At 35.3% G+C, this 18,609-nt stretch overlaps 1 protein-coding gene across 2 annotated transcripts in view; it reads right to left on the bottom strand.

Annotated features, from left to right (window-relative positions):
• Nucleotides 1-18,609, bottom strand: part of LOC138325205 (GTP-binding protein Di-Ras2-like) — a 64,225-nt gene that overhangs the window by 31,813 nt on the left and 13,803 nt on the right. The window contains exon 1 of one of the 2 annotated variants that reach the window (XM_069270695.1): nucleotides 8,011-8,168. The exons of the other annotated variant lie outside the window; for it this stretch is intronic. Coding sequence (XP_069126796.1) covers nucleotides 8,011-8,016 — 6 coding nt within the window. The 5' untranslated portion in view covers nucleotides 8,017-8,168. Of the gene's footprint in view, nucleotides 1-8,010; nucleotides 8,169-18,609 lie in introns of those variants that run through there. 2 annotated transcript variants of the gene reach the window in all.

Here is an 18,609-nt window from a genome sequence, read left to right as displayed (position 1 = left end):
AAATTAAGGAAGTTCAATTAATCCACAGTATCTATAATGAGACTATACGATAGCTGAGACCTAGGTACATGTACTTGTGTATTTACCTCGTTAAAGGGAGAAATTACTGAGACTAATTCTTTTACATAACCAAGAAGCAAAATATGGCATATATGTATTGTTCTACATTTATTATGAAACATATAACATACGATATTGACAAATTCCACGTCATTGTTTTGTATTTTAATTGATACCGTTGTAATTACAAATCGTTGATCAATACGATTAAGCAGGTACAATATATATGTACGCTGTACCCATATCCGAGCCAAAGTTACGCACGTTAAACAAATGAACTACATAACCACTGAGAAGGTGATATAATAATTTTTTTAGGCAAGACAATTCACCTAATAAGCTAAACACACTACTGTCAGAGCGATTTGAGCAGTTTTAGACAAAAGTAGCATTACTCTACGAGCAAGGGACTGGGTTCGGCATACAAGATATTCGACCACAATGTGTAATGGCGGACAGCGAGTGAGTTTGAATATTTCACATGCATTTCACCACCATGGGATTTTCTGATATGTCACAGTAAAACCGACTGATTTAATTTCCAGTAAAACTGAGGTTTTTTCCCCGATATATACACAAATTTTAATGTTCTCGTAGAATGAATTGTCCCTTTTATCGCGACGTTGTTATCGCGACAATCAGACGTAAATCTATAGGTTAAGATAATTAGCACTTTTACGTACCATACTACTATATAGTCTCTTTCTTTCATTCGCGGGATTAAAATCGATATTGCGGTCAAGTTACTTTCCGAGTTTTTACGTACCAGAGAGTAAATTGGGGGGGGGGGGGGGGATGCAAGTACAATAACCCGTATGGCTTATTAATGTATCTAAAATAGTCAAATGCGCGAAAACTGTTCGTCGCAAATTTATTTTAGTGAGATGAAAGTACTAAAATTATCTGATGCCAGAACTTTCGACATCAAGAGGTCGGTATTAAGAACGTCAGTGATATGTCTCGCGTTTTCTACGAAATGTCCATTTTATATAAATCCAATATCGCGATCAGCCTGTGCGCTACAAAAGTCTTTGCTATAAACCAAACTGTCCCTATGGATGTCTGTATACTATCTAGAAGTGAGAAACGGAGGTGTCAGGCGGTCAGAAAATCCACACATTTTCATGCCAGATTCAACGCTGCATAGTGTTATAACAGAGACCAACTGAGACAGGGATGAAAAACGACTGAATAGTGAATACAGATGTATGTATATTTAAATAACTAGAACAAATATTTCAAAGTGATTCACTTAAACTTTCTATAAAACTAATGGCAGAAATAGTTGGAAACGTATTTATTATTATAAAAACAAAAAGTGTAGTTTCGATTACTCCCTCATAAAAATCAAATTAGAAAAGCACAATAAATCATTGACGATGATGCATTGTTTATTCGTTATAGATGCAAAATCTCTCGAAAATTTATTGTAAAACTGTTCTCAAATGAAAAATCAACACTGAACTGATTTAAATTTGTAATTATATGTCTGAGGATGAATGCCAACTGGTCGATAAATGCCATACTTGCCTACTTCATGCTTAAATGATATCATATACCAACCGTCAACCTATAAAAACAGTCACGAACCCACAATGCTAAAAAAATACAACAACCGCCAATGTTATATAAACATACAACAACCGCCATTGTTATATAAACATACAACAACCGCCATTGTTATATAAACATACAACAACCGCCAATGTTATATAAAAATACAACAACCGCCATTGTTATATAAACATACATTAACCGCCAATGTTATATTAACATACAACAACCGCCATTTTTATATAAAAATACAACAACCGCCATTGTTATATTAACATACAACATCCGCCATTGTTATATAAAAATACAACAACCGCCATTTTTATATAAAAATACAACAACCGCCAATGTTATATAAACATACAACAACCGCCATTGTTATATAAACATACAACAACCGCCATTGTTATATTAACATACAACAACCGCCAATGTTATATAAAAATACAACAACCGCCAATGTTATATATAACATACAACAACCGCCATTGTTATATAAACATACAACAACCGCCATTGTTATATAAACATACAACAACCGCCATTGTTATATAAACATACAACAACCGCCATTGTTATATAAACATACAACAACCGCCATTGTTATATAAACATACAACAACCGCCAATGTTATATAAACATACAACAACCGCCATTGTTATATAAACATACAACAACCGCCATTGTTATATAAACATACAACAACCGCCATTGTTATATAAAAATACAACAACCGCCAATGTTATATAAACATACAACAACCGCCAATGTTATATAAACATACAACAACCGCCATGTTATATAAACATACAACAACCGCCATTGGTATATAAACATACAACAACCGCCATTGGTATATAAACATACAACAACCGCCATTGTTATATAAACATACAACAACCGCCATTGTTATATAAACATACAACAACCGCCATTGTTATATAAAACACACAACAACCGCCATTGTTATATAAACATACAACAACCGCCAATTGTTATATAAAACATACAACAACCGCCAATGTTATATAAACATACAACAACCGCCAATGTTATATAAACATACAACAACCGCCAATGTTATATAAACATACAACAACCGCCAATGTTATATAAACATACAACAACCGCCATTGGTATATACACATACAACAACCGCCATTGGTATATAAACATACAACAACCGCCATTGTTATATAAACATACAACAACCGCCATTGTTATATAAACATACAACAACCGCCATTGTTATATAAACATACAACAACAACCACCATTGTTATATAAACATACAAACATGTACATACAACAACCGCCATTGTTATATAAACATACAACAACCGCCATTGTTATATAAACATACAACAACCGCCATTGTTATATAAACATACAACAACCGCCATTGTTATATAAACATACAACAACCGCCATTGTTATATATAACATACAACAACCGCCATTGTTATATAAACATACAACAACCGCCAATGTTATATAAACATACAACAACCGCCATTGTTATATAAACATACAACAACCGCCATTGTTATATAAACATACAACAACCGCCATTGTTATATAAACATACAACAACCGCCATTGTTATATAACATACAACAACCGCCATTGTTATATAAAACAACAACGCCATTGTTATATAAACATACAACAACCGCCATTGTTATATAAACATAACAACAACCGCCATTGTTATATAAACATACAACAACCGCCATTGTTATATAAACATACAACAACCGCCATTGGTATATAAACATACAACAACCGCCATTGTTATATAAACATACAACAACCGCCAATGTTATATAAACATACAACAACCGCCATTGTTATATAAACATACAACAACCGCCATTGTTATATAAACATACAACAACCGCCATTGTTATATAAACATACAACAACCGCCAATGTTATATAAACATACAACAACCGCCATTGTTATATAAACATACAACAACCGCCATTGTTATATAAACATACAACAACCGCCAATGTTATATAAACATACAACAACCGCCATTGTTATATAAACATACAACAACCGCCATTGTTATATAAACATACAACAACCGCCATTGTTATATAAACATACAACAACCGCCATTGTTATATAAACATACAACAACCGCCAATGTTATATAAACATACAACAACCGCCATTGTTATATAAACATACAACAACCGCCATTGTTATATAAACATACAACAACCGCCATTGTTATATAAACATACAACAACCGCCATTGTTATATAAACATACAACAACCGCCATTGTTATATAAACATACAACAACCGCCATTGTTATATATAAACATACAACAACCGCCATTGTTATATAAACATACAACAACCGCCATTGTTATATAAAACATACAACAACCGCCATTGTTATATAAACATACAACAACCGCCATTGTTATATAAACATACAACAACCGCCATTGTTATATAAACATACAACAACCGCCATTGTTATATAAACATACAACAACCGCCATTGTTATATAAACATACAACAACCGCCAATGTTATATAAACATACAACAACCGCCATTGTTATATAAACATACAACAACCGCCATTGTTATATAAACATACAACAACCGCCATTGTTATATAAACATACAACAACCGCCATTGTTATATAAACATACAACAACCGCCATTGTTATATAAACATACAACAACCGCCAATGTTATATAAACATACAACAACCGCCAATGTTATATAAACATACAACAACCGCCAATGTTATATAAACATACAACAACCGCCATGTTATATAAACATACAACAACCGCCAATGTTATATAAACATACAACAACCGCCATTGTTATATAAACATACAACAACCGCCATTGTTATATAAACATACAACAACCGCCATTGTTATATAAACATACAACAACCGCCATTGTTATATAAACATACAACAACCGCCAATGTTATATGAACATACAACAACCGCCATTGTTATATAAACATACATTAACCGCCATTGTTATATAAACATACAACAACCGCCATTGTTATATAAACATACAACAACCGCCAATGTTATATAAACATACAACAACCGCCAATGTTATATGAACATACAACAACCGCCATTGTTATATAAACATACAACAACCGCCAATGTTATATAAACATACAACAACCGCCATTGTTATATAAACATACAACAACCGCCAATGTTATATAAACATACAACAACCGCCATTGTTATATAAACATACAACAACCGCCATTGTTATATAAACATACAACAACCGCCAATGTTATATAAACATACAACAACCGCCAATGTTATATGAACATACAACAATTGCTATTATATGAACATACAACAACCGCCATTGGTATATAAACATACAACATCCGCCATTGTTATATAAACATACAACAACCGCCATTGTTATATAAACATACAACAACCGCCATTGTTATATAAACATACATTAACTGCCATTGTTATATAAACATACAACAACCGCCAATGTTATATAAACATACAACAACCGCCAATGTTATATAAACATACAACAACCGCCAATGTTATATAAACATACAACAACCGCCAATGTTATATAAACATACATTAACTGCCATTGTTATATAAACATACAACAACCGCCAATGTTATATAAACATACAACAACCGCCAATGTTATATAAACATACAACAACCGCCATTGTTATACAACCATTGTTATATAAACATACAACAACCGCCAATGTTATATAAACATACAACAACCGCCAATGTTATATAAACATACATTAACTGCCATTGTTATATAAACATACAACAACCGCCAATGTTATATAAACATACATTAACTGCCATTGTTATATAAACATACAACAACCGCCATTGTTATATAAACATACAACAACCGCCATTGTTATATAAACATACATTAACTGCCATTGTTATATAAACATACAACAACCGCCAATGTTATATAAACATACATTAACTGCCATTGTTATATAAACATACAACAACCGCCATTGTTATATAAACATACAACAACCGCCATTGTTATATAAACATACATTAACTGCCATTGTTATATAAACATACAACAACCGCCATTGTTATATAAACATACAACAACCGCCAATGTTATATAAACATACAACAACCGCCAATGTTATATAAACATACAACAACCGCCAATGTTATATAAACATACAACAACCGCCAATGTTATATAAACATACAAACTCCATTTATATAACAACAACCCATTATAAACATACAAACCGCCATTGTTATATAAACATACAACAACCGCCATTGTTATATAAACATACAACAACCGCCAATGTTATATAAAACATACAACAACCGCCAATGTTATATAAAACATACAACAACCGCCAATGTTATATAAACATACATTAACTGCCATTGTTATATAAACATACAACAACCGCCAATGTTATATAAACATACAACAACCGCCAATGTTATATAAACATACAACAACCGCCAATGTTATATAAACATACAACAACCGCCAATGTTATATAAACATACAACAACCACCAATGTTATATAAACATACAAACAACGCCAATGTTATATAAACATACATTAACTGCCATTGTTATATAAACATACAACAACCGCCAATGTTATATAAACATACAACAACCGCCAATGTTATATAAATACATACAACAACCGCCAATGTTATATAAACATACAACAACCGCCATTGTTATATTAACATACAACAACCGCCAATGTTATATAAACATACAACAACCGCCAATGTTATATAAACATACAACAACCGCCAATGTTATATAAACATACAACAACCGCCAATGTTATATAAACATACAACAACTGCCAATGTTATATAAAGATACATTAACCGCCAATGTTATATAAGCATACAGCAACTGCTAATGTAATAAAATTACATCAACCGTCAATGTTTTATAAACATATACAAACCTAAAATTGTATATAAACATACAACAACCTCTATTGCTATATACAGATATGACAACCGCCAATGTTATATAAACATATACAGACCTCAAATTTTCTATACACATACATCAAATTTTATGTTGATCTGCTAACAGACAATGACAAGTAATAAATCGACGTGTCTTAAACCACACATCCACTATCAATCTAAAGTGAAACACTCGATATCATATTCATAGATGGAAACATTTAAAATAGCTAAACGGACGCCAACAGAATACCATACCACCTTCAGTGTAATAGATACCAACCTTTAATGCTATCCAAACAGGCATATACATTGAACTCAATATATTTAATTACAATGTTATCTTTATATATACATCAGTTCTCTATGTTTTTCTTAATAAGATACAACCTTCAAGTATTTTCTAAATGTCACAATTTCTGAAAAACAAAGGTAACATGTGCCCTGATAGGTTTATGTAAATATTGACTTTTAAAGCCAGTAGCATTGCTCCGCACAAGTAAAATAGATGCTAGGGGTACCAATTGGTCTTTTTATTTCGTTTAATTAGTGTTTTCAATCTTCACAACTGTTGCAGACGCCTTTAATTGCATTTTCCGGTTATCGCTCGGTTCGTTTAACAATAAAGTTAAAAGACGCTGCAATGGTTATCGGCTTTGAAGTAAAGGTAATCATGAATTGTGTCTTAATACATTTTATCTTCGCTTTGGATTGGATGAATAGAAGTTTTCAAATTATCGGTCAATACCAATTGTTTGACACTGGCATGATAGGCCTGAATTTAATTATAGAACAGGGTAGTCTTTATCAACAATGCCAGATGCGCACGGTCGTTCACAATAAACCAAATTGTGATAACATATGTCAACGTCATTGGCAATACATTTGAAAATCATCAAATGTGTCTTACAGATAAATCGTTCAATCCTTCATTATAGGTAAAGATTACATAAAAATCGATAATGAATCAATAAAAAACAAGTCATTTATATAGGCTACGAATCGGGGGGTGCCTCTCTTTATCAGGCTATCACTTAATTATATAACATTCCACACACTAACGGAATTTAGTGTGAACAGATCAAATTTCACCTAGTAGTTGCCAGCCTGCATTAATTAAATCCCTCAAAATAGTTCTTTTATCACAAAACTTTAACAACGAGATATAAAGCTTTACAAGGAACTATGTGGACCACAGACCAAACCCTGAACGCACCACCCAGTATACTCTAACCTGCGTTCATCCTGACGAAATACCCCGTCATACCACCGGACAAAATCATCAATACTTCGGGACTCGGTGTCGTAGTAATTTTTGCTCTGACAGACTGAATACTCTTAGTGACAATTCTGACCGCGGTCAAGCGATGTCCGTATCATCCTTACCTGCATGGTTGTATGGGTAGTGTCGCTTGTCTAAGCATCGCCGTGTAAACAAACTATAAGGGTTGGTATCTACTCGGACAACACTCGTCTGGTGCCTCTATCCCAAGAAAACTCTCCAACACATGTATACCAATAGTATCACACCAAAATGAAGCCCACTTGAGCACACGGCGGAAAGGAGACCCTGTGGTAGATCGATAGCATGCGAGATTTTAAACGGCCTGTTCTGATCGTGAGTGTATACAATGTTGCTGCCTCGATGGCGGCTGAGCTTGGGAGACACGGCAGTGACGTTTTGTGTATTGATTGGGTCCCCCCTTGTATAGAGTTACTATTAGAGCCGAAGCCACAGCAAACAAACTTCAAAAGCCACTGTGTTTGTTGGCTATACAATATGATAAATTCAGTCTTATGTGAATATGATGATTGTCCAATGAGGACGTTGCTTTGATGGTACTGCTCAGGACCGGAAGTAGAAACCGTCCTCACACTCCACTGGCAAAATGGCCTTGATTGATAAAACGTCCTCAGAATGGACACAATTCCGTAAAGTGGTTCGTTTAAAAACAGTCATTAAATGCAAACGTTTCTTTTAAATGGAATTAAGCTACGCATCTTAGCAATTAAAACACTGACTGTTAATTAAAAGCGAGGAAAAGGCAGTTTTGATCACCTTTCGTCATGGAATGCCTTGCGTTTATGGTTGCATTCACGTAAAAACGCACGATGATAAACGTTTTTCTAAAGACTGCCATATCATGACATTTTCTCAGGGAATATTTACGTAAATTACCCGTACACAAGATATTAACTATTAGACACCACGACACAGGCAAAATTACACATTAGTAGTAGACAGGTAGATGCAGTAAAATTGGCATGATCGTCAATTGTTGGCTGATTATATTACAGTTCTTTAAGCAGTCAGAGTCATTACTGCTTCTCATGTATGCAATATGTTGCGTGTTTATTTCGTGCAGTGTATTGTGCGACTCTTCGGAATAGTGGCACTATAGCCCTTATTGTATAGTGCTACCTCACTGAACCATGATACCAGCAAGCACACACCACTCGAACACATTATCTTAACAACTGAGAAACCTTACAAGTAGGTATAAAGATATTGTCTAAATTGTACCCAGTAGACTCAAATATTGAAAGTAGAAAAAACAGTGAAATAGACAGTAAGACATTACCAGTAGACACAACAACACAGGGAGCATGGACATTCAACAATGTATATTCATTACAACTCCTTTATGCTAATCATCACGATCTTTTATAAAACAATCATTTAAAAGTACATTACGTAATTTGAAGTGAAAAAGTCATTTCACTTATTGTGTTTTTAGTCCCCTGTCGGTGAAACAGCAGGGACTATAGTGTTTACTCCCGCTTGTCTGTCCGTTTTAGGTTTCCAGATGATAACTGGAGAACGAATTGATGGATTTTGATCAAGCAAAACTATAGGTTGGGATTGAATTCGGGGTGAAAAGGTCAACTACAAAAGTCACTGTTAGTTTCCGGATGATAATATAACTTGAGAACACATCAACGGGTTTTGATCGAACTTCACACAATGGTAGCATATGAGTAACATAGCGTGAATTTAGTTTGGGGTCAAAAGGTCAACTACAAAGGTCACTGTTACTAAAAAGAGATTGTTTTAAAAATTTTAGTTTACGGACGATAACTTTAGAATACATCAACAGAATTTGCTTAAATTACATACAATGGTAGCGTAACTAAGCAATAATAGTTTGTAATAGATAAGAAACTGTAACTGACGGCAACGGACGTGTGTTGCTAGCAACACTTACTCTAAGCTTGTTTCATACCAATAACTTAATTGTTGTTTTACTTCCCCGATCTCCCCGCCCCCTTCGAACACAAAATTATTCTTAAACAATTTGCCTTAAACTTAGAAATAAATTGAAACAAATAGACTGTTGATGTGATTCGTCTCAAAAATATGGTTTATGTTATTTGCATTGAGTATTTCTTTGATCTATTTCACCCTTTCCATCAAGGTTCGAAGCTTTAAGATACATGCATGGTTTAGGGCCTGTCGAACCTTGGAAAATGTACCGTCTAAATAGTGTAGGGTTTAAAAAGAAAATGTGAAAGAGACTATGTATTCAGTATTTTGGGAAAGTGAAATAATTATTTTTCCTTTGTTTTCGTACTAAATCCTATTTTCTGATTGGGTACTACCATTTATCTATTAAAATATCTATTATATATATATATATCTATCTATAAAAATCGATGGAATCATACATTAATTTTAGAACGTATGTTGTTTTTATCAATATATATTTATGTCTAAAAAATGATTCTTTGCATTGGTGTACTTATTTTTCTTATTTCATTGTTTAATGAAAAAATGTTTACACACTTTTGTGAGAATCCACCTAACAAAATAGTGCCATCAATGCTTAATTGTAAATTTAAAATGTGATTTTTAAAAAAATATTGTTTTCTGATTTTCTTTTGACAATACGGGTGATGACCTAATTTTAGCTTAAGAGATTTTAGATATTTTACATAAGTTATCGAGAAAAAGAAATCAATTTAAATATAAAATAATCTGAACTATTAGACGACAGTCACGATCCTTAAAGAATATCTAAGCAAGTTACCAAGCCTAATAGCTATTGCAAAGTATTAATTTATTTAGCTTGGTAGTCTTTCTTTATTTATAACAATTTGAATTGTACCAGAGGCCTTTCAATTCTTTAAATGAATCAAAATAAGAATATTGATATGTATTATTATACCTCAAGTGAAAATCCTGCATTCTGATTGGTCGAGAGATATTTGGTATTTTACACTATCACACGGCAGGTAACATTAGAACAATAGGAAACAATAGACACGTTCGTAGCAACCCCCTAGCAACGGGTGATAGTGTATTTTTGACAGTGCAAAATATTAACCGCCCGAAAAAGATGCGCACTCGTTTCTTTTTTCGACGCCATCTTTGTTTTTTTAAGCGACGCTTCAAAATTTATCTGGAGCTATTTAGTAATAGTTTTGCCAAATTAGTCTGTTTATTGATATTTTTTTTCAAATTAAGGACGGATCTTTCCGTTTACGCCTTTTCGCTTACCGTCCAAGTGCTATATGTTGGTTTTTATGAACCTGTCGGTGATTAGGTGAAAGGAAGACATGCGATTTCAAGCGTCTTCTTGACGTTGCTAATGTTGTAAACAGACGACGGGACGAAACCAAAATTCATTGAGATTCAAAAAACGTTAAGATTTTAACAAACACAGGAGACATGACAACAAGAATTTTCACTAAATGCTTATTGTGAGTATTCTTTTTTATAATGCAGTGATAGTTAGCGCTACTGGTATGCTATTTTACTGCCGACGGTGACTGTTCGACTTTTGTTAAAATCAGTAAAATTGTTTTAATAGATTGCAAACACTTGAAAACTAGTTTTGTTTCTAGACTTTCGGTATAATGAAATAAATACTACCTGCATTAGAGGGTGACAGCGATATCCTCGGGGTGACACAAGGCACGGTCACCCTCTAATGCAGGTAGTATTTATATAATATATCTGTTGGGCATAACATATACATTGCACTGTATAATATATTGAATTTCGCAAGGAGGAAACTTTGTGATTTTCTCATTGAAACTTATTCGTGAGAATTATTCGAGTAATTGTTATTTTTTAACAATAGTACGCAATACAGATTATCATCTTTGGCAATTTTTTTAAATTTTTGATTTCGCGGAGTTTTTTTAACCAATAATATACCGAAATTATGACTTTCCACCAGTGCGCAGATTTGGTGGGTGTTTGTGTTTTTGGACAATATCCTGAAGTTAACTTCAATTTTAGGTGATAACGGGCTAATGTCTCCTTGATTTCAACTTATGTTTGTGGCAATCTGTTTTGTCCCTATAACGTTCTTGCCATACAGTAATTTTCTAGTATCTCATGATAACCATGTAAGTTTATATTTGGCTTAAAAATTGGCAAATTATGCAAATATCCCTATTTTTCTGATTTTTTGGGAGTCAAGAAAAACACTTTCTCAAATTTTTATTTGTGGCGACTTTTTTTCTTGCATAAAACACAGTCATATCTGTATGAAAAACAATGAAAAAAATCTGTTGCAATTATTTTGGGGTAACACCCTATCTTTACTGGACTACTAACATTACTGCCTCCTAAATCGTATTATAAAGGACACCTGATAAATTTGTTTTGGTCGTACAACTTGATGTTCGAGGCGGCTTAAACTAATGTGAAGTCATTGACAGGAGATAAGATCCTAACTAAGCTACAAAGGCGGAAGGAGATACAAATTTTAGGAGAGTTTTGGAAAGTGTCATATAGAAAAAATGCTTACAGGTAGTCACCCTTACGACCAAAATGGCAGAATGACACTTAAACAGATTATTATTTGAAATTGAATACCTAGGTTCTTTTAGTTTTCGTGACAATATAAGTTTTGATGATTAAATATATAATACCAAATTTTGTCTATTTTTTTAAACAAAATCCGTGAAATTAAAATGACCAATTTAAAGTGCAAAGTAGTCACCCTTGCGGTCATGATGAAACAAATGACATATGTACCCTCCCGTAAACGAAATGTGATTGAAAATTGAATGCATAGTTCTCATTGATTTCATCAAGCTAGAGTTCAGCAAATGGATTATCAAATTATTATTTTATTCCTCAAATCACAACATTGCCGAATAAGAAAACATGGTATTTCTAAAGTGCATTATTGTTGCAAGGCAAATCTAAACAAACAAATCGAAAACAGTTCCAATGAAGAGTAGCTGTGATGACAATTAGGAGTCCAACAGAGACTCGGAGAAGAAACAAGTCACACGATCGTTAAGACCTGACAGGCGACAATCAACTTCGTCAGCCTCCTAACAAAACAGCAGTCCCAGTCTGTAGGCGGCAGAACACACTTCCGAGGCATCACGCCCCCGTCTTGGACTTCACATAAAGATTTATGTACATTAACCGGCAGTTCGCTTACCTCCAGCAGCGACGCATGCGTAATACGACCTATAGGACAATACCGAATCGATGTCAATATTACTTGTCAGCAAGTTACTACAAAGATCGAAAACATGTCTTTGAAAAGAGAAATGATTAACGGCTTAGAGTGTGGGAGCGATGCCGCGTGGGAGAGCCGTGTTCATGGTTCTTACATCAACACCACCTTGTAATCTATCAGTTACGTATACAATCGATCATCGGGGTTTATATTTTACTTTCTGTTTATCAGTATTAACGAAATTGAGTTTCCTCTCAACAAAAGGATTTGTGTAATTGGCAAAATGTAGCCCCAGGACAGGAAATGTTATACTCAGTAGACTAGTGAAGACGTATATCAAAGATAAAATTACATCTATAATTAGCTTATTGTGTCCGTTCATATTGCTTGTAACTATGGTGATGTGTTATTGATAGGACTAGAGATTTGAGAAATATCTTGTCATTATCTGGTAATGCTAAGGGGAATATCAATGTTTAATACGTGGCTTACCAATATTGAGTATTTTACGGGTTGTGATATACTAGTTATCTCCCGTACACCATAAAATGGACTTCAAACCTCAGCGTGCTAACATACGAAAGATATATTTATAAGTTACATGACTGCTGGTAGCTTTCAGTAAAACAAAATGCTATTTCTGTTGACGTTTCTTGGCTTTCTGCTATCGATGCTCTACAGATTCTATCCAATATTGGGGAACTAAATCTGACATTTAGCCCAAAGTGCTAGAATTGTATCCGTCGCTCAAATTACAAATAGGTAAAAAGCATTTAAAGATGCTTCACCGCCGACAGAGCATTAATGATATTCATCACTTGAACAATATTTGGTGTTGAATCGTGTATATATATGCCTAATTAACACAAAAAATAACATAAAATAATTTATTTCGCCTTTGGTGCATGCGAAATCATTACTTCACTCCATAAAGGATAAATTAAATAACTTTTCAATGGTGGTAATGGTGTATAGTAAGTAACTTTTGTAACTGAAGAAAAATACTAAATCGTCTGGTCTTGTTTTTGATAGTCAAAAAATACCATTTGTCAGCGGTGGAGCATCTTTAACTTATTGATTGTCGCTTGGGAATTTTTGTCGTTTTCCGAAACAATATCTCCTTTATTTAAGGCCTTAATTTGGGCACGTCCGCACCTGTGAGAAATCTTCCTATGTCCTAGACATTTTGTTTGTTTGTTTGTTAACATTAACGCCCTATTAACAGTTAGGGTCATGTAAGGACGGCCTCCCATGTTTGCGGTGCGTTGCGTGTATAGAGTGCGTGATGCGTGTTGTGAAAGACTGTTGTATCTTCGTGTCGTGTCTTCTTGTATAGTGGAATTATCGCCTTTTTATAAGCATGCAGCCGAATACACCAAGCGAGAGATACACCATAGGTAATGAAACTGGTGCATATACTGCCGTATAACCGTTTATTGAATTTTTCGCGATTTTAACTATATTGAAAATTATTTTAGTTGTTTTAAATTTCATAAGGGCAAACAAAATAACAATTACTCTTACACGCATTAACCAAAATAGTTTGGTTTAGTGTAATCGGCTTAACGTCCTATTAGCAGTCTGGTTCATTAAAGACCGCCCACCGCTGTGTGTAATGTAATGCGTGTGTAGAGGTACTTGTATGTATGGTTTCAAATGCTGTGGCATTGTGGAACTCATGCCATTTTTATTCCGTCTTTGCATATTCAAGTAAGCTCCCTTGCGGGTAGCTACCGATTTTTACGTCATTATTTTGTGAGCGCAATTCACGTCAGTTTCTCCGAAAAGTATGACGTTACGCTCGCAAACACATGACGTCACAATCAATACCTACCCGCTAGTGCAGATAACTCTGTAAAATGCAAATTCGGAATAGTGCTTTGAAGCATGACGCCGAAGACACCAAACAACACATCCCATCCTATCGTAATCAAGATACTGTTACATCTCGTGAATTAGTTTTGACCATCTGCTGATGTAAGTTAGCCTCCTATTTACTTCGGATCCATTGATTGCGTGATCATTTTTCTTGTTGGTTTGACGTCCTTATAACATCCAATGCCATTCAAGAACGTATCAGGTTTATTGGTGGGGGAAAGTCGGCAAATAACCAGTGAAACCTACCCCACATGGATTTCGAACTCGCGACACAGAGGTGAAAAGCTTGAGATAATATCGCGGGACATTTTAACCACTCGGCCACCGCGGCTTCCTGTTTGATCAAAAACGGTGATTGTGGTAATATGCCACTGGAGCACTATTTATACAGCTTTGTGCTGGAGAGATAGTCGATGAGACATGGTCGTTAATTCACTTGCTTTGCCGGTATAACCTGCCTACTGATACATGGATCGTGGACGTTGATGCATCGCCAGTCGTGTAAAAACACATTAGGATTAATCTTAGAGAGTCGGTGTTCAACAACCTACGGAAGTGTGTTTACTGACAACTCGCCATTAAAGCCGTTTAAATGCTGCAGTTACATAATTTGGACTGGTAGTTAATAAAATGCTCGTAACAGTGTGACAACACATTGTTTTAAAAATTGATATCAGTTAATGAACTTCTGAAGTTGTGATGCTGAAACGCGAGATTGGATCTCTCTTAGAGCGAGCCTTCCCGACTGGAAGTGGTTAGCAGAGTAAATGTATTATCTGTTATATACATGTATATTTCATTATATTCCTCTTTAATTCGGTTAGATATACACAAAGCATGTGTAGCAAAATGATTTAAAGCATATATACTGTTTGCCTTTAATAACACCTAGTTGTAAGAGAATTGTTGAAATTAAAAAATGTTGAAGTGAAGAGTCTTGTCGTCTATCTCGTTGGGCAGCGATAACGACAAATGCGTAAACAATGTTAATTTTCTTGCTCTCGAATGGAAGGTTTAGTTTGGCTTATCAGGTTGAAAGTCTTATTAACAACTTTTAAGACTGTAAGAGCGACGTCTGACGTATGTAATGCTTAAAGTCCCACTACCTTTCCGAAACAACCTTTAATTTTTAAAATGGGAATGTAAAACGAGATCGATAATTTTGAAAAGTCGCAAAAGTTATTAAATTACCGTTAATGATAGACTCATCATCTTCTGAAAAAAAGTTGACTATTACTGCGCCAGACGGCAAAATAGCGAAATGAATCTAAAGTGGGAAAAAGCAAGAAATCTAGCATTCCCGACTGTTTGATGTTGTTATGTCAACTTAGGCCATCGATATGTATTTTCTTATGTGATTAATGTTTTCAAGAAACCTTTGAATTTTACTCCGGAAAGGTAGTGGGCCATTAAGGATGGTATTAATTGTTTTTGGGGCTGCCTCCCCTGTATGGAATGCTGGATGGTATTATGATTTGGGGCCTGCCTCTCCTGTATGCATTTGCATATGGATGCCATTGGATGGTACTATGTTTGGGGGCTTCCTCCCATGTATGCATTTGCATATGGATGGTATTATGTTTGGGGGCTGCCTCTCCTGTATGCATTTGCATATGGGTGGTATTATGTTTGGGGGCTGCCTCCCCTGTATGCATTTGCATATGGGTGGTATTATGTTTGGGGGCTGCCTCCCCTGTATGCATTTGCATATGGATGGTATTATGTTTGGAAGCTGCCACCCCTGTATGGAATGCATATGGATGGTATTATGTTTGGGGGCTGCCTCCCCTGTATGCAATGCATATGGATGGTATTATGTTTGGGGGCTGCCTCTCCTGTATGCATTTGCATATGGATGGTATTATGTTTGGGGGCTGCCTCTCCTGTATGCATTTGCATATGGATGGTATTATGTTTGGGGGCTGCCTCTCCTGTATGCATTTGCATATGGATGGTATTATGTTTGGGGGCTGCCTCTCCTGTATGCAATGTATGTGGATTGTATTATGTTTGGGGGTTGCCTCCCCTGTATGCAATGTATATGGATGGTATTATGTTTGGGGGGTTGCCTCACCTGTATGCATTTGCATATGGATGGTATTATGTTGGGGGTTGCCTCCCCTGTATGCATTAGCATATGGATTGTATTATGTTTGGGGGGGTTGCCTCACCTGTATGCATTTGCATATGGATGGTATTATGTTGGGGGTTGCCTCCCCTGTATGCATTAGCATATGGATTGTATTATGTTTGGGGGGGTTGCCTCACCTGTATGCATTCGCATATGGATGGTATTATGTTTGGGGGCTGCCTCTCCTGTATGCAATGCATGTGGATGGTAATATGTTTTGGGGGTTGCCTCTCCTGTATGCAATGCATGTGGATGGTAATATGTTTTGGGGGTTGCCTCTCCTGTATGCAATGTATATGAATGGTATTATGTTTGTAAAGTGCTAACTTACTGAAGCAAGCCGCCATTGCTTCCATTTCGAACCTGCGCAGTATCCAGGGAGATTTGATAGTTTTTTTCCCCATACGCATAAAGTGTATTAAGTGTATGAAACAAAAATGCATTTGTCAAATGAATTTGTAAATATCAAGCAAATTAAATGCATGGCTTTTTAAAAGCAAGTGTTGCTTAAACCTATGGTGTGATGCTATTATCCACTGTCTTCTCAATTTTTCAACTAAGCTGTACCTTTGTTCGCGTGGTCGGGAGGAATAATGGGAATCGGCTTTTGGGTTGCTTATCCCTAGGTACTCCGGTTTCTTCAAACACCAAGACCAGTCGGTTGCTTTCATTTTTTCCAACAAAGCTGATATGTAGTGGGTTCTATATTATACTTCTGTTAAAATCTGGTCTAATTCTTTTTTGGTTTGAGTTTTAAAGTTATGTATGTATTCCTTATTTGTGTAACTTCTCAGAAAACATTTGGCAATGCTATAAACCCATCGTAGCCCTACAACTTTGGAAATACAATGGAACATAACAAGACAACAATACGAAGAGGCATAGCAAACGGAAAAAAAAAATCTAAAACAAATGACATTGAGAGTCTGTTCCATTAAAGACTGTATAAATGGATTACTGCAAACCATTTTGATATATCCCTAAGGAGAGCTTCCACGTCAAACGAAGCAGAGTAGGATGTCATACGAACGCATATTAATCCCAAGTCTCTAAAAGGCTCCAATAGGTCTGCCGGGATCGTTTTTGGAGTTGTATGGCGTAGCGTGAAGATTTTCATTTCACAAATGTAGGAAGCACCGTTAATAACGTCTACACATTAATTAAGCCGTATACGACCTAACTACACGTATGAAGGGATGACTCGCTATTGGCCCCGTAACGTGATTCATTAGACACGCTCCAGTAGTAATGAGATAAGAGGACGCTATTGGCTGGCATTATCCTAAGCGTTAGACCGCCATATCTGGGGAGAACAGATCCGTCTTTAATGAAATCCCAGGAAATCTCCGAGTAATGCTAATATAAACATTAAACAACCCTGATGCAATAAGTAAGCCAATGTGTCTACCGTTAAGGGACTCATTACCAAAAGAGATTACATCTGAATGTCGGTAACATTTTGTGGAAGGACGACATTGCACATGGCTTTCAGGTGATACATCTGTGTGTGATAGTACTTGTGGTACTCTATTAATTTACAGAAGTATC

Source organism: Argopecten irradians, chromosome 6 (assembly GCF_041381155.1).
Source record: "Argopecten irradians isolate NY chromosome 6, Ai_NY, whole genome shotgun sequence".
Classification (NCBI taxonomy): domain Eukaryota; kingdom Metazoa; phylum Mollusca; class Bivalvia; order Pectinida; family Pectinidae; genus Argopecten; species Argopecten irradians.
Note: the sequence above shows the minus strand (reverse complement) of the source record. Positions and strands in the feature narration are given on the sequence as shown.